We start from the raw sequence: 27,482 nt of genomic DNA, 5'->3' as shown, positions 1-27,482 counted from the left end.
ATATGTTTAATCTTATGTTTAAAGTGTATCTTTTAAACCCAAAATGACAAACTTGCATTAAAAGGGGAGAGATACATATTTTTCAAAAGTACCACTATCATAAAAGAGAAAAAAAAAAAGACTATAAATATTCAAGTTTAAAGACAACTAAATGAAATACCTGATCCTAAACTGGTTTCTCTAATGGAGGGGCAAAAATACTGCTGTAGAGAACATTACTGGGTCCGTTGACAAAACAAGAATATAGACAGTAGAGTATATAACTTGCTGTCAATTTTTCAAAGAGAAATGCATGTGTGTGTCCATATATACACAGAGAAAACAGGAAAAAAGTGGTAAAATGTTAAGAACAGCTGAATCCAAACAAAGAGGTATATGGCTCTTTGTACTATTCTTATTCTCACAACTTTTCTACAATTTTAAAATAATTAAAAATTTTTTAAAGTAATGAAATACCATAAAATGCATCTCTTGAAACAGCATGGTTGGGTCTTGGTTTTTTTAAATCCAGTATGATCTCTGTCTTTCAACTGGAGTATCTTGTCAATTTATATCTAATGTAATTATTGATATGGTTGGTGCTAAGTCTATCACCTTGCTTTTGGGTTCTATTCATCCTATCTTTGCTTTTTTATTGTTTCTTTCTTCCTTGTTCTTTTTCCTCCTTTCCTTTCCTCTGAATTAATCAAAAATATATTCACTGTTCAATTTTATCCCCTCTACTGGCTTCTTAGCTATGTATCTATCTCAGAATTTTAATGTTTGCTCCAGGGATTGAAATAGGCATCCTGAACTTATCATAGGCTACCCTAAACATTATACCACTTCATGTATTATATAAGAAATTCACAACAGCATGGTATCATTTACTCCCATCTTTTGTGTAATTATTGTCATATACTGCCTTCCAAAATATATTATAAAACCCACATATACCATGATTGTTTTTGACTTAGACAGAAATTTTAAAAATTCTTTAAATAAAAATAAATCAAGAAATGTGGAGGGAGGAAGCATTTTATTTTTTTGTCTACATATTCGCCATTTCTGGCCCTATTTACTTTTTTCTGTAGATCTAAGTTACCATCTGGTATTATTTTCCTTCAGCTTGAAAAATGTTTTTTTTTTTTTTGAGATGGAGTCTCGCCCTGCCGCCCAGGCTGGAGTGCAGCGGCGCGATCGCGGCTCACTGCAACGTCTGCCTCCCGGGTTCAAGCAATTCTCTGCCTCAGCTTCCGAAGTAGCTGGGATTACAGGTGCCAGTCACCACACCCGGTTAATTTTTTTGTATTTTTAGTAGAGACAGGGTTTCACCATCTTGGCCAGGCTGGTCTTGGACTCCTGACCTCATGATCCACCCGCCTCGGCCTCGCAAAGTGCTGAGATTATAGGCCTGAGCCACCGCACCTGGCCGAAAAACTTTCTATAACGTTTATTTAAGTGTAAGTCTAGTGGTGACAAAGTCTTTAAGTTTTAGTTCATTTGAAAATGTCTCTATTTCAGCTTCATTTTAAAGAATATTTTTGGCAATACAAAATCCTAGATTGACAATTTTTGTTTCTTTTCAACACTTTTGGAATGACATACATTGACTTCTGGCTTGCATTGTTTCTGATGAGATGTCACTGATAATTTTCATCACTGTTTGCTTGTAGGCAATATGTTTTTCTTCCTCTGGCTATTTTTAAGATTATTTTCTTTGGTTTTCATAATGTGTACATGTATGTTGATTTTCTTTGTGTTTATCTTGCTTGGGATTTGTTACGTTTCTTGCATCTGTGCGTTTATGTTTCTCAACAAATTTCAAAACTTTTCAGTCATTATTTCCCCTGATATTTTTCTACCCCAATCTCTCTGTCCTCTCTCCTTCTGTACCTATAAACCACATAATTGTTAAGCTGCATAATATCCTTGAAGATATTATAGCTTTGTTCATTTTTCTTTTGCCCATTTTTTTCTCTGTGCTTTGATTTGGATGGTTTACATTGATCTATCTTCAAATTCACTGATCCTTTCTTCTACAGTATGTTATCTCAGCTAAATCCATCTGGTGAATTTTTCATTTTATTATTTATTTATTTATTTATTTGAGATTGAGCCTCACACTGTCACCCAGGCTGGAGTGCAGAGGCATAATCTCGGCTCACTGCAACCTCCACCTCCTGGGTTCAACCAATTCTCCTGCCTCAGCTTCCTGAGTAGCTGGGATTACAGGCGCCTGCCACCACGCCTGGCTAATTTTTTTGTATTTTTAGTAGAGACAGGGTTTCACCATGTTGGCCAGGCTGGTCTTGAACTCCTGACCTCAAATGATCCGCCTACCTTGGCCTCCCAAAGTGCTGAGATTACAGGCATGAGCCACTCCTGGTGGGTTTTTCATTTTAGATATTAATTTCTATCAACTTTTTCATTCTGGTTAAGAGTCACATTTTCCTGCTTTTTAACAAGCATAATAATTCTACGCCAGACATTGCGGGTGCTTTGTTATTGAGAAACTGAATTATGTTGTCTTACTTTAGAGAGAGTTTTCTTCTATCAGACAATAAATCTACAGGTGGATCAAGATGCTGAAATAGAGGCTTGGTTTGGGGCTTTGTTGTATGAGATCTATAGTAGCCTGTCTTCTACTCCTAGAATGGCCCTACTCTTAAGGTGTGACCTTTCTGAGGTCACAGCTGAAAGCACAGTATGTTCAGCAAGCTCTCCCCACACTGGCTGGTCTGAGCTCCAACACTGCTGAGAAGCTTCCAACTTCTAAAATCTTCATTCAGCTCACAGTCCCACAGTAGCTGTTTTCTGCCAAGCCTTGTGGTGTACACAGCTTCATATCTGACCAACAGGCTAAGAGTCTGGAAAGTATTCACGAAGAAGATGCAGGGATGAAGGCAGAGCTCACCTAGTATGTTCTTTTTTCTCAGTTGACTGTGCTGACTACCTAATTACAGCAAAAGGTAACTTCATCAAGAAGAAAAACAGAAGTCCTTAATTCTAATTATTTCTAATCCAGCTTTAAAATCTATTATCTTATTTCATACTTAAACAGGGATATGAAAGGCACACATTATTTACATAGGACGGATGAGCAAATCAACATGCAAAATGTTAAATAACCAGCCTCCAACCCATAAAGATATTTTATTCAATACACAAATATTCACCAAGTACCTACTACAGGCATGGTAACTGACAAAGCAGTAAAAAGAACTTAGAGAATATAGTTTCAACCAATATTATTTCTACTGAACCACCAGTAAAGCATATACACTGTACCAAAAGTTGTCTAACGAATGAGAAACCAGGAATCAATCATGCAATCCACCAAGAACATGCCTACATTCTAAAAAATGACTATAATTTACATTCATGATTTACTTTTTTCTGCAAAGGCTCCTATTTGCCATGGAAGTAATTTCATTCCTACACAATTACGTTTTCCAATTCCCTACATATACTTAATTTTTTTCATATTAGCAGATACTATCTAATAAGTTACCTCTATTTAGTTATGTCAAACTTGCTTCAGCTAACTCTTAATTATATTTCTAATTTCCATCTGGCCAAATCAAATATATTTTGCTCACACATGGAGAAAAAATATAATACAATTTCTAAATATCATTTCAGCAGCATCATACCAGAGAGTAATATCATTCCTTTAATCTTCAACGAATCAAGCAAAGTGATACATTTATACTTCACAGATCTATTCTCATCTCTCAAAATAAGCTCTTGTTCTGTCATGTAACCCAATATATGCACAAGTTGACTCTAAGGAAATAGTCAACAAAATTAAGCTATATACATGTTTATAAAATAATGCTTAAGAACATTTTAATATTTTTTACCTTAATATATGACTAATTCCAGTGAAGTAAAGTATACTACAACAGAAAGACAGATACTATACATATTGAGAATATGCTTCTGTTTTTAAAGTCTGCCAAAAAAAAAAAAAAGAAGTCTGTTAAAAGGTTTTTTGTTGTTGTTGTTTAGATGGAGTCTCACTCTGTTTCCCAGGCTGGAGTGCAGTGGTACAATGGCTCACTGCAACCTCTGCCTCCCAAGTTCAAGCGATTCTCCTTCCTCACCCTCCTGAGTAACTGGGATTACAGGTGCCCGCCACCACACCCAGCTAATCTTTGTATTTTTAGTAGAGACAAGGTTTCACCATGTTGGCCAGGCTGGTCTCAGGCTCCTGACCTCAGGTGATCCGCCCACCGTGGCCTCCCAAAGTACTGGGATTACAGGCATGAGCTACTGCACACAGCCTGTTAAAAAGTTTTTTGAAGATGGTAGAAGTTAATGCCATCAGCAACATCACATTCAAATGCAAGCATTACTTTCTCACCCTGTTTATGACTCTCAAGGTAATGTTTTAGGTGGCTTGTTGTTGCTGTTGCTGTTGTTATTCTAAACTGTTACTCTGAATCAAGACGACACCCTTTGTAAAAGGCTCTTACCTGTAGAACATCTTGGATCTTCACCCATACATCTGCCATGTCATACAGTTTGATATCTTCCTGCTGAGTCAGTGGAGTCACTACAGTGTCCTGCAGGTATCCCAGGACCACAGAGTGTGCAGTGGCTACAGCATTAAACTTGTCAAACAGTAACTCCAGCAGTTCTAGAAGCAACCTAGTGACATAAACAAATAAATAACATTGACACATACATACATGCAGATAAATGGCTTACAGTGACCTGCAAGAAAAACATCAAACTAAAGTAGCACTCTCACTCTACAATGTAAACAGCATAAACGTTAGATTTCAGCAGATGTGAATTCAAACAACTGTATTTTCTTAAGCAACTCTTAAAAACTTATCTAAGCCTCAGTTTCCTCTGCTATAAAATGGAAATGATGTAAGAATTTTAAAACCAATTATAAAGCCCCTAAACCAGCAACAGCATCTCAATAAACATATGTTGCCTCTTTAACGTAGCTCACTGATTACAATACTACTACTATGTATTCATATAGGCAGCTTCTCCAAGGAATTCACGCATTTCAGACAACAGCTCAGATGTAACACAGAATATGCTATTCCCCAGCAATAAATTAGGAACTTTGATAAGCATATTAATCCATTTAGTCAGGGAAAGCTGCACTTACTACAATCCAAACGCATGGCCCGAGTTGCCTGAAAAAAATATATACACCTGCCAAGCAATCTGACTTTCACCACAGGGAGAAGCTCAGGCATCCACATTATCTCATTCATCATAGTGAGATATGCTGGACACATATTATTACATCAGTTTTATATACTCAAGGACACAAAATAAGGTTGCAGTGCAGCTAGGCCTAGAACAAAAGCTGATTTCCATGTCAGTACATTTAGCCACCTACCTCTCACTACAGTTCTAGAATGTAGATGTATCTTTAGAAATAGCACAAAGATTTATGTCAGAGATGCAAAGTAATTACTCTACCACTGAGACTTACAGTTTCAATGATCACATAGGCCTGGAATCATCTTTTCCTCCTCTGAACCTGTATACTATTTTGTCCTGCTTTTAAGGAACTTATCACGTGAGCCTCACATATGTGGCTCAATAAATGTCGGTCATATTTCTTTATATATAGATATTTTACCTCACTTCTCCATTATTAATCTTTCAGAGTAGGCACTGCTTTATACATCTCTGAATACTTAGGAGCACTTAGAACAATAATTAGCAAATACTGTTGAATGAATTTAACGTGTATAGGATGAACAAGTACAGAAAACATTGCAATGTGAGCTTTATTGTATATTTTGTGGCTCTCAGCTTGTAATTCCTAAATATACTGACAAACCAACTTGGAAAGTTGAAAAGGAAAGCAAAAGAGCTTGTCAGCAGTGTCAATTAACAAGGTTTTATTACCATAAATAAGGGGTTATAACTACAATCTCATCAAAACGTACAGCACATTATCTATTCTATGGCTTCTTTACTGCCCAATTATTGTAATTAATGTGCCAATGTGACAGCCCATAACTATCTTCTGGTAAAACCATAATATCTATTTGACACTGTAATTCGGATGAGACAAAATCAATAGAATTTATGTAGTACTCCCAGCCTAGAATATACATACATAATCCAGACGTTACACATTGTAGTTATAAATAGAAGTCATTCTACCTTTTGATTGATGATTCTTTTTAATCCTTTAAAGGTCAAATTCATATTTATACTCACGTATATCTAAAATAATTCTTCTTTCTCATCTGTGTTATTGAAGAACTACTCAAATATTAGCAGAGATACATACAAGATACAGAAACATGTGTCTAAACATACCAACTGAAACACTTAATGTGGTGCAGGGAAATAAGCCGTATAAAACTGGTATCTGGCAACATACAGATCAGTAACTTAATCAGTAAATACCTGATTAAGTGAAAGTTCTCCTTTTCCAACAAAGATTTATTCTAGGTATGTAAGACTGTGGTTCTCAAATATGAATCTACAGACTTAGTATGTTTTTGAGTGGTGGATAGCAAAGTATGAATAATATATGGACTTTTCACAAAGGTAAATTTATTTAACATTACATCTTTTGTACTCTCTTGATAGGAAAATCTTAGTTATTTTCTGCCATGAATGGCAGTTATGTTGCCAAATGTCCTTACTGGAGAAAATTAAAACTTAATGTATGTTAACGTAAATGTTGAGGTATTCAAAACATGGTTTGAAATCATATTGATCCATGACATTCAGATGCCTGAGGTACACTGGTGTCTAATGTCCCAGTGGCATGAAGTTCTAGATACAGGATTGTGAACCAGCAGCAAAGTTTTAATGGAAAAGTGGCTCCTCTTGTTAGGGGTGCTGTTATCTGGTTATCTGCAGAGCCGATGAGTTCCACAACTGCATACCTTGCCTGTCAGTCAAGGACAAGAGCTGCTCAGCAGCCAGGAGCAGTGCTACATTTAGGAAAAAAAAAAACCCAGTAGAGAATAGAGGTGTAAGATGAGATTCACAGTATCTATTAACATCTTGGAAATAGCCATCTCTTAATAAAATGCTGACACAGTTCCAGCTTCTGCCACTCCTGGAGGCTCAAAGCCAAAACAGGCCTGTTCCTATAGTGTGGCCATCACAGCCACAGGACGGGCTACATAGGGAGAAAGGAAAGGAAATGTAATAGTAGCTAGGAGACAGATCACAAGTGGTGACACTCCACTTGCAGCTCTACCTATTTTGAGACCTCCAGCCATTTTAACAGGAGGAAAGCTCTCTTCCACCTTACCAAAGCACAATGGTGTCATGTTATTTAATAAAACCCACAGCTCTCACACCAAAATTTAAAATGTTTGTGCTTCAAATGATACCATCAAGAAAGTAAAAAGGCAATACACAAAATGAGAGAAAATATCTGTGAATCATTAATCTGATAAAAGACAAATCTAAAATCTTACACTCGTAATAAAAAGACAACTGAACTTAAAAATGGACAAAGGATTTAAATATCCATTGCTCCAAAGAATATATATGAATGGCCAATAAGCAAACAAAAAGATGCTTAACATCATTTAGCCATCAGAGACATGCAAATCAAAATCACAATGAGCTAGAACTTCAGTCCACTAGGATGGCTATAATCAAAAAGCAAAGCAATAAAAGTATGAGTAAGGATGCAGAAAAATTGGAACTCTCATACAGTGCCAGTGGGAATGTAAAATGGTACAGCCGCTTCGGAAAACACTTTGGCAGTTCCTCGGGACATTAAGCATAGTTACCATATGGAGCCAGTGATTCCATTCCTAGCTCTATACCCAAGAGAAATGAAAACATACGTGCACATAAAATCTTGTACACAAATGTCCTTAGCAGTGTTATGCATAAAAACGCAAAGGTAGAAACAATCCAAATATCCATCAACTGATAAATGGGTAAATAAAATGCAATATATTCATACAATGGAATATTATTTGGCCATAAAAAGGAATAAAGTACTGATACATGGTACAATCGGAATGAACCTTGAAATTACTATGGTAAGTGAAAAAAAGTCACAGAAGACCATATATTATATGATTATGGTAATATAAAATATTCAGGATAGGCAAATTTATAGAGACACAAAATATATTAGTGGTTACTTAGGCTGGGGGTGGGTGGGAACTGACTGATAAAGTATATGGGATTTGTTTTAGGGAGGACATAAACTTGCTGGAACCAGATAGTGGTGACGGTTGCAAAACTCTATGAATGTACTAAAAACCACTGAATTGTATACTTTCAATAGGTGAATTGTGCAGCAGTGAATTATACCTCAATATAGCTGTTCAAAGAACAGCAGCTGTGGCTCTGAGTGGGGAGAGGGAAGATCCAACACCTCTCTAACAGTGAAGAGGAAATACATAAAATAGTGAAAAATGAAACTTGGCATCTCAAAAACCGAGGTGTTGTGAAAGCTGATTCCTTTATATTCTTACTACCAGGAGGACATCAACTTTTCTCTTTTAGCTCACTTGGTTTTTTGTTTGTTTCTCCTTCTTAAATAACATGTAAGAAACAACAGATTTCCATTCTTTCCCAGCACTGACACTTCCTACATCTTTCATTATGAAAAAACTCTCCCAACTTCTCCAAGTATCCCCATCTGCAAAGCAAAAGTATTAATTAATAACTGTTCTAAGAGACAACACTGCTGGAAAAATCGAATTAGAAAATAGAACTAGCTGAGGTAATGGTACAATTCTAAAGAGAGGGGAAGGTTCAGGTTTCCTTTGTCTGAAATTCTGGCTTGAGCAACACTGAGGAGAATGGTTAACCTTTCCTGTGTGAAAGCAAAATAAATCTTGGGACCCCAAAATCACTAAGACAAAGGGAAAAGTCAAGCTGGGAACGCCTTAGGGCAAACCTGCTTCCTGTTCTATTCCTTAAAAAAATAGCTACTAAGATTTTTTTTAAAAGCTACATACCTCCCTCACGGTTTGTCCACACGGAAATTCCTTGTGGACAAAGAACAGACAGAACTCAACGTCATGTCTCTGGTCACTGAGATAAATTTGTATCTGATTGCTTCCTTTGGAAAGGCTAATCAGAAACTCAAAAGAATGCAACTGTTTGTCTCTATCTATGACCTGGAAGCCCCTCCTCGCTTCGACTTGCCCCACCTTTAGGGATGAAACCAATGTATATTTTACATATATTGGTTGATGTCTCATGTCTCCCTAAAATGTATGAAATTCAAAATAAAAATAAACAAGCTGTGCCCTGACCAGTGTGGGCACATTTCATAAGGACCTGAGTCTATGTCATGGCTACGTCCTTAACCTTGGTAAAATAAACTTCCTAAATGGTTGAGACCTGCCTCAGACACTCTTTGGTTTATGCTTGAGAGAGGTGGGGGGAGAAAGAATTAAAGTGAAACCAGAAATCTGGAAGGACGCCGGGTGCGGTGGCTCACGCCTGTAATCCCAGCACTTTGGGAGGCCGAGGTGGCGGATCACCTGAGGTCGGGAACTGGACCAACATGGAGAAACCCCGTCTCTACTAAAAATACAAAATTAGCTGGGCGTGGTGGCGCATGCCTGTAATCCCAGCTACTCGGGAGGCTGAGGCAGGAGAATCGCTTGAACCCAGGAGGCGAAGGCTGGGTGAGCCAAGATTGCGCCATTGTACTCCAGCCTGGGCAACAAGAACGAAACTCCATCTCAAAAAAAAAAAAAAAAGAAATCTAGAAGGAGAGATGTTGGGTTTTTATCTGGATATGTTAAGTTTAAGGTGTATATCCTTAGGTAGTCAGATATGCAAGTCTGGAGCTCAGCAGAGAGAATGATACTGGAAATTTTAAAAGTGAAAAATATTTGAGGAGATGAGATCACTCGGGGATAATATGCAGAATAAGAAAAGCAAGTGAGGTCCAGGACCAACACTCCAGGAAAGCGTATCATTAAAAAGATGGTTAGAAAGTAACTAAAGAGGAAGAAGGAAGCCAGGGAACATTGCAGAGGACAAAAGAGGAGAGAATACCAGCAGAGTCAAAGGCTATGGTAAGGCTAAGAGAGAGAAATTTACAACTTAAGGTCCCCAGTGACCTTGACAAGAAGGGTTTCAATGGATCATTGAGTGGAACTCAGTAGTGGGATAAGCAGTGAATGACTAATAAGGAAAAAGAAACCAAAGTCAACCATACGTTGTCCCTCACCAGCATGTACACTCCTTTAAAAAGAAAAGGAGAAAGGAAGACAACGCTCCCCTGATGCAGCAAAGAATAAAAGACATTAGGAATCATTCACATAAACAGGATGTAAATCTGCACTAGCTTGGCCCAATTTAAAGCTACCAGAAATAAACTGAAATATGTTGTTAATATTTATATACACTCTCTGACTGCCCACAAGATTGAGAAAGAGCTGTTTGCCTTTAGCTGGAGACACACTGAGGATGAAAACACAACACCCCATTGAAATCATTCCCTGCCCCACTCCCACCACAAAATATTAAATAAAAGAAACAAAACATTATGTTGCAGCTAGCTCAGTTGCTTACATCCTGCTAGGATCAAGGTTTTCACCACTGATCTAAAAAAGACAAAAGAGTGGCAAGATCATGAAATTATCTCATGATTCCTTAAACTGAATTGAATTAGTAAAGGCCCAAGAACCTTAGAGATTTTAATTTCAATTAATTGCGATTTCTACCCTTCAGAAAAAAATAACACACATACCCCTCTCTCCAAGTTATTTCTAAAGTCACAAAACAGTATGTAGTAATACTCAATACAGCATCACAGTTGGTGAAAGAAAATATTAATCCTGGATGGCAATGTGGTATAAATGCCAGTTAGAAACCTGGACTTGAATACCAGCTCTCTAGACTTCTCCAAATTTCAGCTTCCTCAGAAATTGACTGTGAGAGCTACATGCAAAAATATATATGAATGTAACACTTAAAACAACAGCAAATTAAAAGTAACAATGAATTAATTCCTGTATCTTTAACATTTACCATCTAGAGGGAAAGGAGATAAGAGATACTCTGGATGTTCCTAAGGCCTAGCGCATCTCTCTCCTTCTTACAGCTTGGTTAGTAAAGTCCTGCTTATATTCCACAATGGTAATTCTGTATCATTCTAATAAAAAGCTCCTCTTTGATTAAGTTAGGTGATTTCAATTTCTGGCACTTATAACCAAAAGAGGCCTAATCCATAGAGTAAGAGCTAATTCTCTCTTTCCTCTGTGATTCTACAATCCCTCCAAACAAACAATTACAATGAACTGAGAGAAGTGACAAAACAGGCATGCGTGGCCTCCTGGGCCAGACAGTGAAGGCAGAATTCCTATTTTACGGTTCTTTGTAAACACATCTCTCCTATAACACATGGACCAATGTCCAGAATGGAGAAAACAGTCAAATTTTGAGGGCAAATGAGTTCATGAATAAAAGAATGAGCAATGCATGATGGCAATATGAGCAGAAGTCTAGGATGAAAGATGATGACCTGGGGTCCTTCTTCTACAAGGGGCAGGTAGTTAGCTACGTGTCATAATGGAGGAGATCCCTAAGAAAGTAAGACTGAAATGAAGTATCAGTGACAATGACAATGAAATCATGACAGCAACAAAAAGGAGACCTATGCTCATAATAGCCACTCTTCCCTAATTATTCACAACACTCTGAGCACTTTACTTGGATTATCTCATTTCATCCTTAGGACAGCCCTATGAGGAAGGTACTACTTTATCCCCATTTTATAGACAAGGAAACTGAAGTTCAGAGATAAGAAGAGAACAAAGGACACAGTTTTGGAGAATGTCCCTTTTTAGGGGTGTTAGAAAGCAAGGAAACTATTTTAGAAGAGAGGCCAAAGTAAGTACTCTATGATGCTAGGGAAGCCAAGGCTAGAAAGAGAACCAACCGTCTATACCGCCTCTTCCTTCTCACCACAAACAGGTTTTCACCCCTGGGACTCGACTAAAACATCTGTTGCTAAAAGTCCCTAATAATTATTTTGCTCCATCCAAGAAACCCACTTTGCCCTTTAATCAAACAGCCACAGCACTTGTTTCTACTGCCCACTCTTGCCTTCTTGAAACACTGGCTTCCACTGGCTCCACAGCCCTCCACTCTTCTGCTTTCCTGCCACTTCTCCAGTTGCTCCTTCTCAGGAACCTCATCCTCAGCCTGTTCCTTAAATGCGGTCAACTCTTCTCAACCCTCAAACTCTCTCTAGCTGAGCTCATTCGCCCCTAATCTTCAATTATCTACCTGCTATCAACTCTCACACATATCTCTTGGCCAGATTACTCCCCTGAGCTATAGACCTCAAACTTAATATGACTTAAATGGAACTCATCATTTCTTCCCCAAACCTACTTCTTCATGTTCTCTACGTCAGTAAATGGCAATGCTTGCCCCAGCAAAAAATCCTTACCTGCCCTCCTCCCTCATACCCAACGCATCACCAAGTCTCTTTACTGCTACCTCTTTACTCTCTCTCAAATAGGCCTCCTTCACTCCATTGTCACAGTTACCTTGCTCATGCAGGCCATGCTGCCTTTTGCCAGGATTATTAAAACTGTCCTCAAAGTAGTCTCTCCTTCCCTGCAGTCCTTTCCTCTTCCCCCCTACTGCAAGCTCACTATGGCTATGAGTTTCTGATTTATTACTGTATTCCAATATTTGGCATGACACCAGTTGGCAAAATAACATACGATAGGCAATAAATGAGTATTTGTTGATGAAGGAATGAAAAAGTGGGCTCCAGCAGAATGGGAGAGAGGCCTGATTACAGATGAGGTGGTAAGAAAAAAAGTGTTATAGATTATAACCTCCTGATTTTAGAAGCCCACTATAAAAAATATTTCACCCAAAACTAGGCTCTCAAAAAGGTAACCTTATAAAGCTAAACATGAGAACATGAAGTAGAGTTACGAGCTGAAAGATACACACTTTAAGAGCCAACTTTAATAATATAGCAATAAAATATATTTTACATTTAAAAAACAGAAAAGTATCAGGATGAAGAAAGTGTTAATTCCTTAAACACATATCCAATTACCCAGCGGTTTTTAAAACCAGACTTCCTAGAGAAGTAAAATGTTACTTATTCTCCAGATCATCTACTAACTTAGCAATCCCTGGGTATCTCATCTTCAAGTGCTACCATGAAAAAAGGCAGAAGGCTAAGAAGAGGCACATGTTAAGAAACAGTCACAGTTGCAGAAGGCAAGAAGCATCAACAGTGTAAAGCTACATCATCAAGCTGTGAAAAATGTTCAATATTTAAGGTGAGATAAGACTATCTGAATCTAAATTTAACATCCAGGGAACCTTGAATTAGTCATTTGGCTGGAAAACCCATGTTTGCAGCCAAGAAGCTGCCTTACTTGATCACGAAGCAAAGACACACACAAGGTAGAAGAATTAGTTCTGTTCTACTACTTATCTGCTGAGACTTTAATATCAGGGTTCTGCATTTCCCCACTGACAAAGGCAATAACCACAGAATGTTTATTTCCCTATCACTATGCTCTAAAAGGTAAGAAAGTAGTGAACTCAGAGCATAGATTTTATATGAAAACTTTATAATTTTATAAAAAGAAATGTATAATCAATTAGCTAAAAATGGTCTTTGTTTTACCTGCCCATATCTCTCATACACATTTCCTTAATAAGCCTGGCTGAGTTACTATTTTTCATTTCAAATAGGACATGCAGCCCATTTAATCTTCAAGGTTATCTAATACTTACTTTTAAGGGATAGAAATACGTTTTACCACTTATTAATAAGTCTTCATGTAAAAAGGGGTTACTATTTAAAGAGTGCTGACTAATTCTCCATCTGCTCTATGAAAAGAGCAAGAAAAAATTAGTAGTAATATAGAATGAAACACAGTAAAAATAACAAGCATACTGAAGTGGGGCCTGGCACTAGTCACTTCCTTCCTGTGTTACTCCCTCCTTGTCAAGTCAGGTTTCTGAGCTCTGGAGAGATGACCTCAAACATCGAATCCTGATGTACGCCAAATTAGTGGCTCAAATTAGAAAATAAACCCAGGCCCTCTTTCTTTGAATTAAAGTATCAGTATCATTCTTTTGAAATCCTTTCCCCCATTCCAAAAATAACATTTCATCATAGTGGAATATTAGAAAAATGATCCATAAATTCACTTCCCAGGGATAACAAAAGTTAAGATTTTAGGTGCATATTCTTAGTGCTTTGTTGTATATTGTTCTTAGTACAAGAATGGCCCTAGAGGAATGATTTAGATAATAAAATTTGATTCTCAAGTGACCTAATTAGAATCCAGGCACTCTGTGGCTGCTTTTCACGCTTCTCAACATGTCCAGCTATCTCTGAGGCCTGTCACTGACCACAGTGTGAGGTATGGGTAGGAAAATGGATATTTAGTACAGAGATCATCCTTCTGAGGACAAACAAAATCAGGCCCACGACATGGGTTGGAAACATCATCTTTATATAAGCCAGAAAGCAAACTTACATGGTGGAAAAAGACTACTTCTAATCTTAATTGCACCACGAACAAGCTTTGTGAACTGTCAAATTATTTCAGCTTTCACATTTCTCTGGGTAAATCTGGGATTAATAATAATGCCCCTGCCTGTGAGGAGGCAAGTGGTGAGGCTCACTCAGGTGAGATACCAGATGGCAGACAGCTTTGCAAAGCGTGAATACTACAAAACTGCAAAATTCGATGACGTTTGTGATGTTATCTAAAGAGTCTTCTCAAACTTCAGTGTGCATAAGAATCAACCACGGCATAGAGTCCTGTGGGCCCTGCACCCAAACATTCCAATTTAATAACCACTGCTTCTTGGAGAAATTTGCATTTCCAACTCTCGAGTGACACTGGTGATGTGGGTCCACAGACCCACTGTGAGTAGTGCTAAAAATATATAGTAACAATAACTTCCACTAAATTACCTTATTTGCATCTTTTTCTTATTCGTTCATTCATTAAAACTGGCCAGGTATGGTGGCTCACACCTGTAATCCCAGTATTTTGAGAGGCTAAAGTGGAAGGACTGCTTGAGACTAGGAGTCCAAGGTCAGCCTAGGCAATCACAGTGAGACACTATCTCTACAAAAAAAATAAAATAAAATAAAATAAAATAATAACTTTAAATAGCCAGGCATCGTGTCACATACCTGCAGTCCCAACTACTCAGGAGGCTAAAGCAGGAGGATCTCTTGAGCCCAGTGGGGTCAAGGCTACAGTGAGCAATGATGATTGGGCCCCTACATTCCAGCCTCGGCAACAGAGTGAGATCACATCTCCAGAAAAATAAACTCGTAGGCATTTAATATGTGCCCAGCCCTAAATCAGGCTGCAAACACAAAGTTAAACACTCCCCCTCCCCTTATAAACTCACAGTCCAATCTGATTAGAGACTATGACAAGAGGATGGGGCAGGAGATAGAAGAGCCCAGACAATATGAAATCAGCCTGAGAAACACATGAAGGTGCTTTAATCATATATGACACCACCCCTACACATCATCAATGGAAGAATTTCCTTTGATGTAGGTTTGTTTGTTTGTTTTTGCAATGAAAAGATCCAGTATTAGTCTGAGCTTGGAGTGCCTTTCCTATTACAACACTAGCAAGTGCACAAAAATGACAAAACCTAAGGCAGCTCCTATTCTAGCAAACAGAGAAGTGGCCTTGATATAGCACGATGGCTGACATCTAAATAAAGTTATGACAGTCCATGAAACAGATTGTATCTATTCCTCTGACTGGTCGGATCTTTAATTTGAACCTGCTATAATATGTAAAACAAGAGAAATCGAGAGTAGGTTTTTTTTTTTTTTAAACTTTGCCACATAAAAAAACAAAGGTTTAAGAAATGTAATATGGAGTAACATCTCTGGCTTATTCAGCCAAGAAGCCTTTTTCTAATGACTATAACCAAAGAACAATACACAATCAGAATGATAGCTGTCCAACCTCATGTTTACAAAAGAACTATGAACATTATCGACATTTCTCAGTCACTGTATATGTGATGGAGCTATTATCAATTAATTTATTTAAGTCTTACTAGCAAGTATATAGACTTGGGACCTTTCATGGTAATGATTATATATTTTAGTTAACAATTGAGTAATAAGTCCCATATGTAAAAAAAATTAATTCATTTGTTCTAAAAATATTTCAGTTAAGCTGCAGGGGACATATCCTAGTTGAAGAATAGTGGAATTTCTTCTATATGTCCCTGGTTCATCCTATTCATCCCCTTCAATATTTAATAGTTGGGTATATTTAAAGCATGTTCTCACTGATACGTGTAATCAAAAGTAGAGATTTAATCAAATGGAATCACAATCACTGAAGTTAAATTTACTTGCTTCCCGCTTGCTTTGATTCGAATTAACTACTCATCTAAATTACACGGAGGCCCTTCCTGATTCCAAGCATGTCCAGGTGCTACATGCGGTGCTTGGGAATGGCTATAAGAAGCCACAAGGACAAATGTCTGACCTTGCTTCAAAGCTGCTCTTAAATGACTTTTCTGTAAAATAAAATGACCAATTCCACCATGTCCTGCATTTCGGATACTTAGAAGACAGGTAACTAATATAGAAAGAAGAGATAAAAGGAAATGTTATTTATATGAAAAAGAAACTCATGCCTGAATCTAGCCACAGGTCTAAAACAAAAATCATGATCAATATTTCATTTATTTCTCTTTCCATAAACATGGTATTTATACTACAAAACTATCCTTGAGGCCTGAGCCTTTAGTCTTCCTCACAGATAAAAACATTTTATAAGAATGTTCTATTACATCAGTATGCCTTCATTCTGAATTCTGGCCTCCAAATTATAAAAAATATTTCAAAAGTTTATTTTTTCAATTTTAGAGCAATAATTCAATGTATTTCTGAAAATCTCAGTCTTCACAGACTGAAAAACCACGAGGGAATAAAGAGTTTTAGAAAATGAGGCAAATACCAACCTTGAGAAGAACCATGGCTATATTATAAACGATTCAATGTTAGAATTATTCAGCAATTACACAGCTAACATGGACAATCAATTACATGACAGATACATGGGTGACAGAAATGAAAAAGGTGTACAACCCCTTACAATACAGTGTAGTACGTGTCAAGTGTGCTCAAAAGTTGTTTGGCCACTCCTTCAGGTTCCAGATGTATCAAAGATAATAATATTAAGAATGAGACTGTGTAAGTACTAGAAAAGTGTTGAAAATTTTATTTATAATCTAAGAGTAAGGAAGCTCTAAGTATGACACAAAACCCAGAAGCTATAAAACCTGATAAATATAGCCTCATAAAAAACTAAAACAAATGTCTACGTGCCCAGAAACATCATGAAGTCAAAAGAGAAACTGGCAGAAAGTTACAAAATAAATTCCAAAGAACCAATTTCCTAGATATGTAAAGAGTTCATACAAATCAATAAAAGACAAACATACTAGAAAAATGTAAAGACTTCCTACAAATCAAGAAAAGACAAACATATTAGAAAAATAATTCATTGAAAAGGAAATAAACACTATTTAAATATTGTACTGTTGAAAATTTCAAACATTAAAAAAGTGAAGATAATAGGATAATGAACCACCTTGTACCTATCACCCTGCTTCAGTATCATTTCATGGCTTGTTGTAAGTGTATCCTCACTCACAACCTATTTTATTTTGAAGTAATATATCCATATATGACCCAGATATCATGACAAGTTACTTTTATACAAACGAAAAGAAGTGTAACCGTACTTATAATAAAAATGCAAATCCAAATCACCTTGGAAATACCATTTTTCACCTCTCAGATTGGCAAGGATAAAAGTATTTGATAATACAATCTGTTGGAAAGGGGATATAGGAACTCTCAAACATTATCCATGACATGAAAAACTGGTATCATCTCTAAAAGCACGCTTGGCAACAGTTAAAATTCAATCAACACAGAGGTAAGCAAAATCAGTGAAAATGGCATATCAAGAATCTGGCTGCTTTCATTCTCACATCTTAGGGTTCTTTGAGTAATGCCTTTCTTCCCCCTTTAAACTCCAGGAGGACAGGGACCACACATAATTTATTGGGCATTTTAGCCCAGTGTCTGGTCCATGGCAGATATTTCATAAATGTGGAATTTATTCTTGCAATCAACGATAAATTTCTTATGGGTCAGGTGGGCACTGTGCTAGATTCTGGAGATACACCAGTGCTGAACAAGACAAACTAGTGCTCTCTTCTCTTCCATTCTAGAGGCAGCCAATAAATAACCAAACATATATAAAGTTACACATAATAATAAAATTAATGAATGATATCAAGTTGGTTTAAAAACAGGTATCATATTTTTCTATATTAAAATTTAGTTTTATGAACTTTCATACCCCCATAGGCATTTTAATTTCTAATAATTTCTTGTGATTAAAATAACCTAAGTAATAATGTAATTTCTTGATTATGAATTATTTTCACTATAACTTGAGGTGCAAAATAGGAAAAAGCAAAGACTACAAGCCTACTAACCAAACACAACTACTTTTAGCATTAAGCGTATTTCTTTCCCATGTTTTCCATGAAGCTTTCTTCAATATCACAACAAGCCCAAAACACACAAAGTTCTCTGCTTTTCACATCTGATATTTAATCCTCTTTCTTCATAACAGAGGTCAATGAAGCTTTTAAAATGGTTTCCTTCCAAAAGAGAGCAATGTCTCCCTGGAAGCAATGGCTTCAACTCACTCAACGCTTTCTGCCCTCTCTAGGACCAACAGCTCTACCTAAGTGAAGCTGACCTCCACCAGCCCTTCGTGCAATGAATTTTTGCCTTCGCATTTAAACAGGTCCATTTCCCTCCCACATGCCAACCATTCTCTTTTCCCATATTCTTTTCTTCCATATTCTTGACAAGATACCACATCTTTGATAAGTTTTTCTTCCATCTCTTCCTTATGCTTTTCTTATTTGTTAAGTATAGAACTCCTTCCAGCTTCTTTGAAATAAAAATAATATAAAAATACTCATGAATTGGATTTTGGGAAAGAATCAACAATCAGGCAGCAGGAGTTGAAGAAATCGATTCTGAAATGCAGAGGCTTCAGGCTACAGTCACCATCTGAAGTTGAAGACACTGCCTGTCTTTCTAGAGAAATAACGGGTAGCAGGTGGTTCTGGTAAATTAGCAAGGCAAATGTTACCCTAATGTTTATCAAGTTGGCAATAATTGTATTTGAATATTTTCCTTTAATAGTAAGTGGAGGCTTAAAGACACTGATAGATTATGAATGAACAGAAAAGACAAAATATTTCTCCTATAAATAGACAACAGATAGTTTGGGAGATCAAAAACAAAATAAAATAAAATAATATGTAGGTCACCAAAGTGATTTTCTAAAAAACTGGCTGGGAAAGCATCCTGGCTCTGTAGGAATTAAAAGCAAGAAAGAATTCACTAGCTTGTTTCCTTCTACATTTCTAGCAAAATAGCACACAACATTAATTCTCTTTACATAAAGACAAATGAAAACAAGCCTGCAATGCATCACAACCAGAATATATTTAATAAGATGATGAAACTTTCAGGGAAAGTTACAGTATGGGTATCTTGTCTCAGAATAGCTAATGTTTTAGAACAGGATATTTCATTGGAGGGTGGGGGAGAAAATATGCATGTTGGGGAACAGGATTTATGGATTTTTTGGTCTATGTTCCAACTTTCTTTAAAAAAATAAATTCATGGATCTTTAACCATAAAATTTCATGAATGGTAAACAATAATAAAAAATAATGCCAAGTATTGCGATTTTACTTCTCTCTGAAATAAATGCCACTAATACCTTCCTAAGTAAAATTCAATGCACAAAAGCACCACAAGCTTCAAGTGATAATTTGACAATATTGCTTCTAAAATTCCAATCCTTTAGAAGCAACAGTGCTGATCATTTTTGAATGACTGTGCTTAATTCAAGAGAATTAATTCCTGAAAAGTTTTAAAGCATTTGATAGCACACAACAACTAGAGACTAGCTCAAAATTATCAGTCATTTGGAATCCCAACCCCCAAATTTAATCTTTGATCTTCTAACAAACTGGTTTACTCCAAATATTTGCTTTCTCTGTACTATTTTGTCTCATAATAAACAGTTTGGGTACCAAATATTGAATTTGTATGTTTTATAAAATGGGATTATATTATAGACATAAAGCCAAGGCAAACAGCTCATTCACTTGTTAGTGTCCAATATATCCTGCCTACAAAAGCTTTCTAAAATACGACCAAAAAAAAGACACTTAACAGGGAAAAAAACCCTGCTGCTGACTCATTCCTCATAGAGAAACATTTAGTATTTCCCAGGGCAGTGTGCTGAATTTCCATTATACTTCTAGTGCTATAATTTCCACTCATGAATTCTGGAAGGAGTTTAGGCAAGGGGGAAAAAAAAGATGAAACTCCTATGAAAGACACAGTGCTTTTAAAGGAACTATAATGAGATCTGCAGAAAAGTTATTAATCCATGCCCTTTTGTTTTATTTCTGATATATACTATAGTAATGCTATTTCCCTAGGAAAGTTCACTGTATTCATCTAGGAACTTGCAGCAACAGGGCAAAGAGCAAACCAGAATTTTAGAGTATCATCAGTAAGGAGTCAAAAGGTCTTCACGAAAATCCAGGTACCAGGCGAAGAAAGAAGAAAGGCAAAGCTCAAAGAACCACTCTCCACTTTCTCTGGATCATGATGTAAGTGATCAAAGAACATGGAATTTGAGGAAGGCACCAATAATAAACATGTATTCATATGCACATGCGTACATGCATGTTATAGTACTTACTGGTGCTATTCCACTAACCACCACAACCATATAACCTTATCTAAAGCAAGCAACTCTGTAAGACAGGTATTTTTTGCAAATCACAAAATGGGGATACAAAGTCAGGTCTGTTCTCCAAAACCCATCAAATATTTACTTTTGGTGTTTTTGTTTGTTTTTTGTGTTTTGTTTTTGTTTTTTGTTTTTGTTTTTGTTTTTGTTTGAGATGAAGTTTCACTCTGTCAACCAGGCTGGAGTGCAGTGGTGTGATCTCGGCTCACTGCAACCTTTGTCTCCCTGGTTCAAGCAATTCTTGTGCCTCAGACTCCCAAGTAGCTGGGACTACAGGGATGCGCCACCACGCACAGCTAATTTTTGTATTTTTAGTAGAGTCAGCATTTCGCTATGTTGGCCAGGCTGGTCTCAAACTCCTGACCTCAAGCAATCTGCCCACCTCAGCCTCCCAAAGTGCTGGGATTACAGGCATGAGCCACTGAGCCTGGCCAGATACATACTTTGAAACATTCTGTGGCAGGAGAAGGATAAAGGATAGTACTTCACCAAGCATAATACTTTTGAATCAAGTTTACAAGGAAATTAATTTCTGAAATGTTAAAGTATAACTGAAATCAATGTTATTTAGATATGCAAAAGAACATAGAAATACAGAACATATTTTTTCCAAAAAATTTAAATAAGTCTACAGAGAACTCTATACTAAATAAGTTATTATTTCTGCTTAATTTTATCTTCTTTTAAAAAAATTTTAAGCACTAAGTATAAACAGTAGATATTTCCTTAACAACATATCTACAAGATTATGATTTCTTGTTTGTCACACATGATCCCTTAGCATATGATAGTCACAAAGTCAGAATCTGAATTGAATTTCAGTACTCTCCATATGAAACAAGTATTATGAAATTCAAATCTTATTGTTTTAAAAATTCCTGAGACTGATTTGTCTATTGGAAAATATCATTACACATTAAAGAAGAAAGCATAAGACACAGGAAAGACCGTGGATTTTAGAATCAAATGGACTAGTATTCAACACCAAGACAAGCCACCTGTTCTAAGAGCTTGCTAATTATTCAATCTCTGAGCTCCAGTTCTTCTCACTGCAATATGTGGATACTAATAATTAGCTCATACAGTTGTAGTGATAATTAAGTGAGATAATATACATAAATTGCCTTGAACATTGCTGAGTACTTAGTATGTGTACAATAGCTACTACATTATTTGATTCAACTTATTTATTCTTTAAATATGTTTAAATATCGACAATCTTTACTATAAATACGTCCATATTTTTCACTCAGTGATAATATGCTTTAAATTTTTCAACAACATCAAAAAACAGACAGCTGAATTATGCCTAGTCAAGCTGTTTTTACCAATCTAAGTTTGTATGGGCTACAGTATCCTTTTTTTTTTTCTTTTAGAGACGGAGTCTCGCTCTGTCACCCAGGCTGGAGAACAGTGGTGTGATCTCGGCTCACTGCAACCTCCGCCTCCTGCATTCAAGCAACTCTCCTGCCTCAGCCTCCAGAATAGCTGGGATTACAGGCATGCACTACCATGTCCAGCTAATTTTTGTATTTTTAGTAGAGACGGGGTTTCACTACCAGTACAGGTTGGTCTCAAACTCCTGACCTCAAGTGATCCTCCTGCCTCAGCCTCCCAAAGTGCTGGGATAACAGGTGTGAGCCACTGCACCTGGCCTCTATGGGCTATAGTATCCTAAATTCAGGAAAATAACATCAACAGAAGATAAGTTACTTACGCTCCGCCTAGAAAATGTACAATAAATAGAGTTATCAAAAATACAAACTACACTCCCACCTACCTCGGTTGGTTCTCCACAGTAAGGCTCTCCCCCCGCTGATAGCCACTGTCCGCCACTTGGGTTGTAGACCTCTTCACAATTTGCTTCAGCTCCTGCTCCAAGCGCTCTATGATTGCCTTAACTGTCTCTGGGATCTTCTTCAGTTTGGCCAGACCCTTAATGAGGATACCCATAAAAAGGGTGCTGTTTTCCTCTGGATCCAATTCTAAATCTTCCTTGATGTCCTGCAGGTTTATCTCCCTCACTGAAAAATTAAATAATAACAATAACAGATACAGACTCCACTCAAAAACCCCAAAAAAGAGCAGTCTAATAAATGAAATCACTGCCTTGATTACTCTCTTAAGAAATTAAAGAGGATTTTTCAATTAAATTATATTTGCCCAATAACCATCCAAGAGTCACAAAATAACATTTATATTCCTCAAATCATACCCATCAGTTAGTAATAAGAGGCAGATGCAATAAAAATTAGTAAACAAATCACCGTGGGAAGTTTTCCACAGACTACTACTTCTGCCATGAGTCCGCTGGCCCATGACATTTATTAGGCACTCGCTGTTTATAAAATGCCATATGTGGTGCTGCAAGAGAATTCTAAAGAGCTGGATCCTAGCCTCAGGTTTGTATTTGTTAGTTAAAAGTGGTAAGTCACTGGAGAAAAAGACATCATAAATACACACAGGGGAAAGGGTGGTAAATAAATTAAAATTGTAATAAATTTTTTAAAAAGATTAAGGAAAAACAGTACATACAAGTGAGACAAGACTTTGAGGAAATAGAGTAACGAAGAGGTATTTCATAAATACAAAAGAACAACCTATTTTTCTTTAAACATAGTCTGCTACAACATCATTATCTATAGGAGACAGATCTTGCTAATAATCCATGAAAGGTTTCTGAGAAGTAATGTTATATGTCAAAAGCCTCTGTAGATCTTTAGAATACAGCATTCATTCAAACAATTTGGCATTGAAATTGAAGAAATAACCAAAACTTTAGTTCTCAACCCCTGTGGCAAGTTGGGGAGAGGGGAGAACTGCTGATAGGAGATCTCTGTTATCTACTGAAAGCCACAGGCCTTGCTCTCCAAAGAATGAATATACATATGCAAAACCTCACATAGGAATTCCGGGTTTCCACAACTGCCAAAAAAACAGGTTACAAATCTCTGACTTAAAAGTAACTGCCTCACTTTACAAATGGCTGGATTAAGATATACAAAAGCAAAAGTGGGTATAAGCCTGAAGATGGAGACTAATAGTCAAAAGTTTGCCCCATCCACCTCTGTCCTCCAACCCTGGAAACAAATGTGAGATTTTAACAATACGCAACATCTTGCAAGAATGAATACATTCTTCCTTAGTAGATTTAAACTCAATTAGACTACAAGTCATTCTAAGTTATTCAGCACTACTGGAATGGTACTGAAATCTACTAGGGAAGAAAGAAAACATCCCAGTAAATGGAATGAGTTCTTGTAACTGCTGCATAAAGTCCGTAAAACCTCTATTTCAGATGATCTGAAATCCACTGTAGGGCATTCTCCTCAGTCCCTATTTTGGGGGTTCCCAACTTATAAAATGCACTTAAGGAGGATTCTGGGAAGGTTGCAGAGTAGGAAGCACCAAGAATCTCCCCACCAACAGGACTGTACTGGCAGAATCTCTCTGATGTAACTATTTTGTAACTCTGGAGTCTATGTAAGGCTTGCAACTTCCAAGGGAAGGCTTAGATGGTAAATTGTGGTTAATTTCGGTCAATTACAGCTCTTATCACAGTAGCTACCCAGCACTGTGGCAGATATCCCTGTACCTATTCCTGGAGTAGCTTGCACACACCTGGTGGAGACACGATGGGCAAAAAGAACCCTGCCCACCAAGTATCAAGAACCTATGCTCCAATCGCTGATTGCTTCCTCTAATCACAGAGGTACAAAGAGGTGGGTGACCATTGCTGTTGCACCTCCTCCAATTTTTCAAGCCTCTCCTACTCTTGCTGAAGTAAATTCCAGGGAATTTAAAGAGCCAACAGCCTTCCCCCACCACCTTTATTTTTCTCTTGCTCCCTTTTTAAACCCAAACATTGGGACTAGGACATTCAAAAACAACTGAATGTATTCAAAAAATTATAAAGTGACCGTGCATGCTCATGTAAAGGTGCAGGCTTAGAAAAGCTTAATTTGAGGAGATCTTAAATTAACACCCAGGCTGATCCTTGGGATAGACACTGGCTACAGTAATTTATAAAACAATAACAACATCAAAACCCAGCAAACCCTGGAAAAGAGGGAGAATCCGATTTGCAGAGTCACCACATCATTAAACTGAAATACCCAGTTCTCAACAACAACAAAAAAATCACAAAGCATACAAATAGAGAGGAAAATATGGCCCAGTCAAAGGAAAAAAAATAAATCAACAGAACCTGTCCCTGAAAAAGACTTAATGGTAGATACATTAAGAAAAAAACTTTCAAAAAGTTTTTTTTTTAAGTTTTAACTATTTTAAAGATGCTCAAATAACAAAAAATATAGAGAAAATCAAGAAAATGATATATAAACAAACTGGCAATATCAATAAAGAGATATAAAAACTAAAAAAAAAGAGTAAGAAATTCTTGAGTTGAAAAGTATACTTGGAATGAAAAATTCACTAGAGGGATTCAAAGGCAGATATGAGCAGAGAGAAGGAAAAAATCAGCAAACATCAAGATAAGACAATGGAAATTATCATCTGAAGAACAGAATGAAAAAAGATTGAAGAGAAGTGAAGAGAGCCCACAGGATACAATCAAATGCACTAATTTAGACATTGTGAGAGTTTTGAAAGGAGAAGAAAAAGAGAAAAGAGCAGAGAATATTTAAAGAAATAATAGCAGAAAGCATCTCAAATTTGATGAAATACATGAATATAAATATCCAAGAAGTTCAACAAACTCCAAGTGAGAGGAACTCAAAGAGACCCACACCACGACACACTAGAATCAAACTTTCAAAAGACAAAGAGAGAATCTTGAGAGAAGTTACTCATCACATACAGGATCCCCAATAAGATTATCCACAGATTTCTCATCAGAAACTTCAGGGGCCAGAGGGCAGTGGATTCATTCAAAGTGCCAAAACAAACAAACAAACAAATAAAAAACTGTCAACCAAGAATTCTGTATCTCGCAAAACTGTCCTTCAAAAGTGATTGAGAAAAATTAAGACATTGCCAGGTAAACAAAAGCTACAGGATTTCAGTACCATCAGGACTGCCATGCAAGAAATGCTTTAGAAAGTCCTGCATGTTAAAAAGAAAGGACATTAGACAGTAACTAGAAGGCATATGAAGACATAAATATCTCAATAAAGATAAATGTCTAGGCAATTATAAAAATTAGTAGTGTTACAAGACAATTATTTCTAACTGTAACTTTGTTTTCTACATAATTTAAAATATTAAAAGATTTTAAAAATAATTAGTCTAAAAGCTAGTATTACTGTTAACTTCGGTTTGTAAATTCACATTTTGTTTTCTACATCATATAAGAGGCTACTGCATTTAAAAGATTTATTAGCTTATGTTTTTGAGCACACAATGTATAAAAATATAATTTTGTGACATCAATAATCAAAAGTTTTAGGGACAGATCCATTAAAGGAGTGGATGTTTTGTATTTTATTGAAGTTAAACTGGTATAAATTCAAGTTAGAGAGTTATAACTTTAGAATGTTAAACGTAAGTCCTATGGTAAGCACAAAGAAAAATGCTACAGAATGTATACCATCAGGAAATGAGAAAGGAATTTAAACATTTCACTATAAAAAGTCAACTAAACACAATACAGTAATGTAGAATATGAAGGGCAAAAAAATAATAATGCATATGGAAAAAAATAGCAAAATGTCTGAAATAAGTCACTCCTTATCAGTAATTACTTTAAACGTAAATGGGGTAAACTGTCCAACCAAAAGACAGAGACTAGCAGAATGAATAAAAATTCATGACCCAATGATATGCTGTCTACAAAGGCACAAATCGATTCAAAGGCACAAATAGACTGAAAGTAAAAGGCTGGAAAAAGATATTCCATGAAAATAGTAGCAAAAAAAGAGCAGGGGTAACTATACTAATATCAGAAAAAAATAGACTTCAAATCAAAAAAGATTACAAGAGACAAAGAAGGACATTATATATTAATAAAAGGCTCAACACAGTAAGAAGATATAACCGTTATAAACATTTATACACCTAATGACAGACTATCAAAATATATGAAGCAAAAACTGACAGAATTGAAGGCAGAAATGCGCAGTTCTATAACAGTTGAAGACTTCAATACCCTACTCTTGATAATTGATAGAACAACCAGAGAGAAATAAGGAAATAGAAGACTTAACACAATCAACCAACTAGATCTAACAGACACATACAGAACACTCTACCCCAAAACAGCAACATACACACTCTTCTCAAGTACACATGGGACATTTTCCAGAACAAACCATATATTAGGCTGCCAATTAAGTCTCAATAGATTTAAGCAGAATGTATCACACAAAGTATCTTCTCTAACTAAATAGGGATACAGTTAGAAATCAATACCAAAGTTAAAAAGGGAAAATTCACAACTTTGTGTCAATTAACACACTCTTTAAAAACCAATGTATCAAAGAAGAAACCTCAAAGGAAATTAGAAAAATACCTAGAGATTAAGGAAAATGAAAACAGAACATATGAAAATACAATTTACAGGATGCAGGAAAAACAGCAAAAAAAAAGAAGAAATTTATAGTTATAAATGCTTACGGTAAAAAACAAAAAAGATCTCAAAACAACAGCTTAATTTTACAGCTTAAGGAATTTGAAAACAAAGAACAA

General features: G+C 36.4%; 1 protein-coding gene across 4 annotated transcripts in view; it reads right to left on the bottom strand.

Moving 5' to 3' along the window:
• Positions 1–27,482, bottom strand: part of EXOC4 (exocyst complex component 4) — an 825,737-nt gene that overhangs the window by 698,693 nt on the left and 99,562 nt on the right. For all 4 annotated transcript variants that reach the window (XR_012432868.1, XR_001489711.4, XM_045387459.2 and 1 more), the window contains 2 exons: positions 22,618–22,861; positions 4,461–4,635 (listed from right to left, as the gene is read on the bottom strand). Coding sequence is in view for 2 of the 4 variants with exons in the window: in XM_045387459.2 (XP_045243394.2) it covers positions 4,461–4,635; positions 22,618–22,861 (419 nt within the window). In the remaining 2 variants the exon portion in view is untranslated. The remainder of the gene's footprint in view (positions 1–4,460; positions 4,636–22,617; positions 22,862–27,482) is intronic.

Source organism: Macaca fascicularis, chromosome 3 (genome assembly GCF_037993035.2).
Source record: "Macaca fascicularis isolate 582-1 chromosome 3, T2T-MFA8v1.1".
NCBI classification, from domain to species: Eukaryota; Metazoa; Chordata; class Mammalia; order Primates; family Cercopithecidae; genus Macaca; species Macaca fascicularis.
The sequence above is the reverse complement of the archived record's forward strand: the minus strand, read 5'-3'. Positions and strand labels throughout refer to the sequence as shown.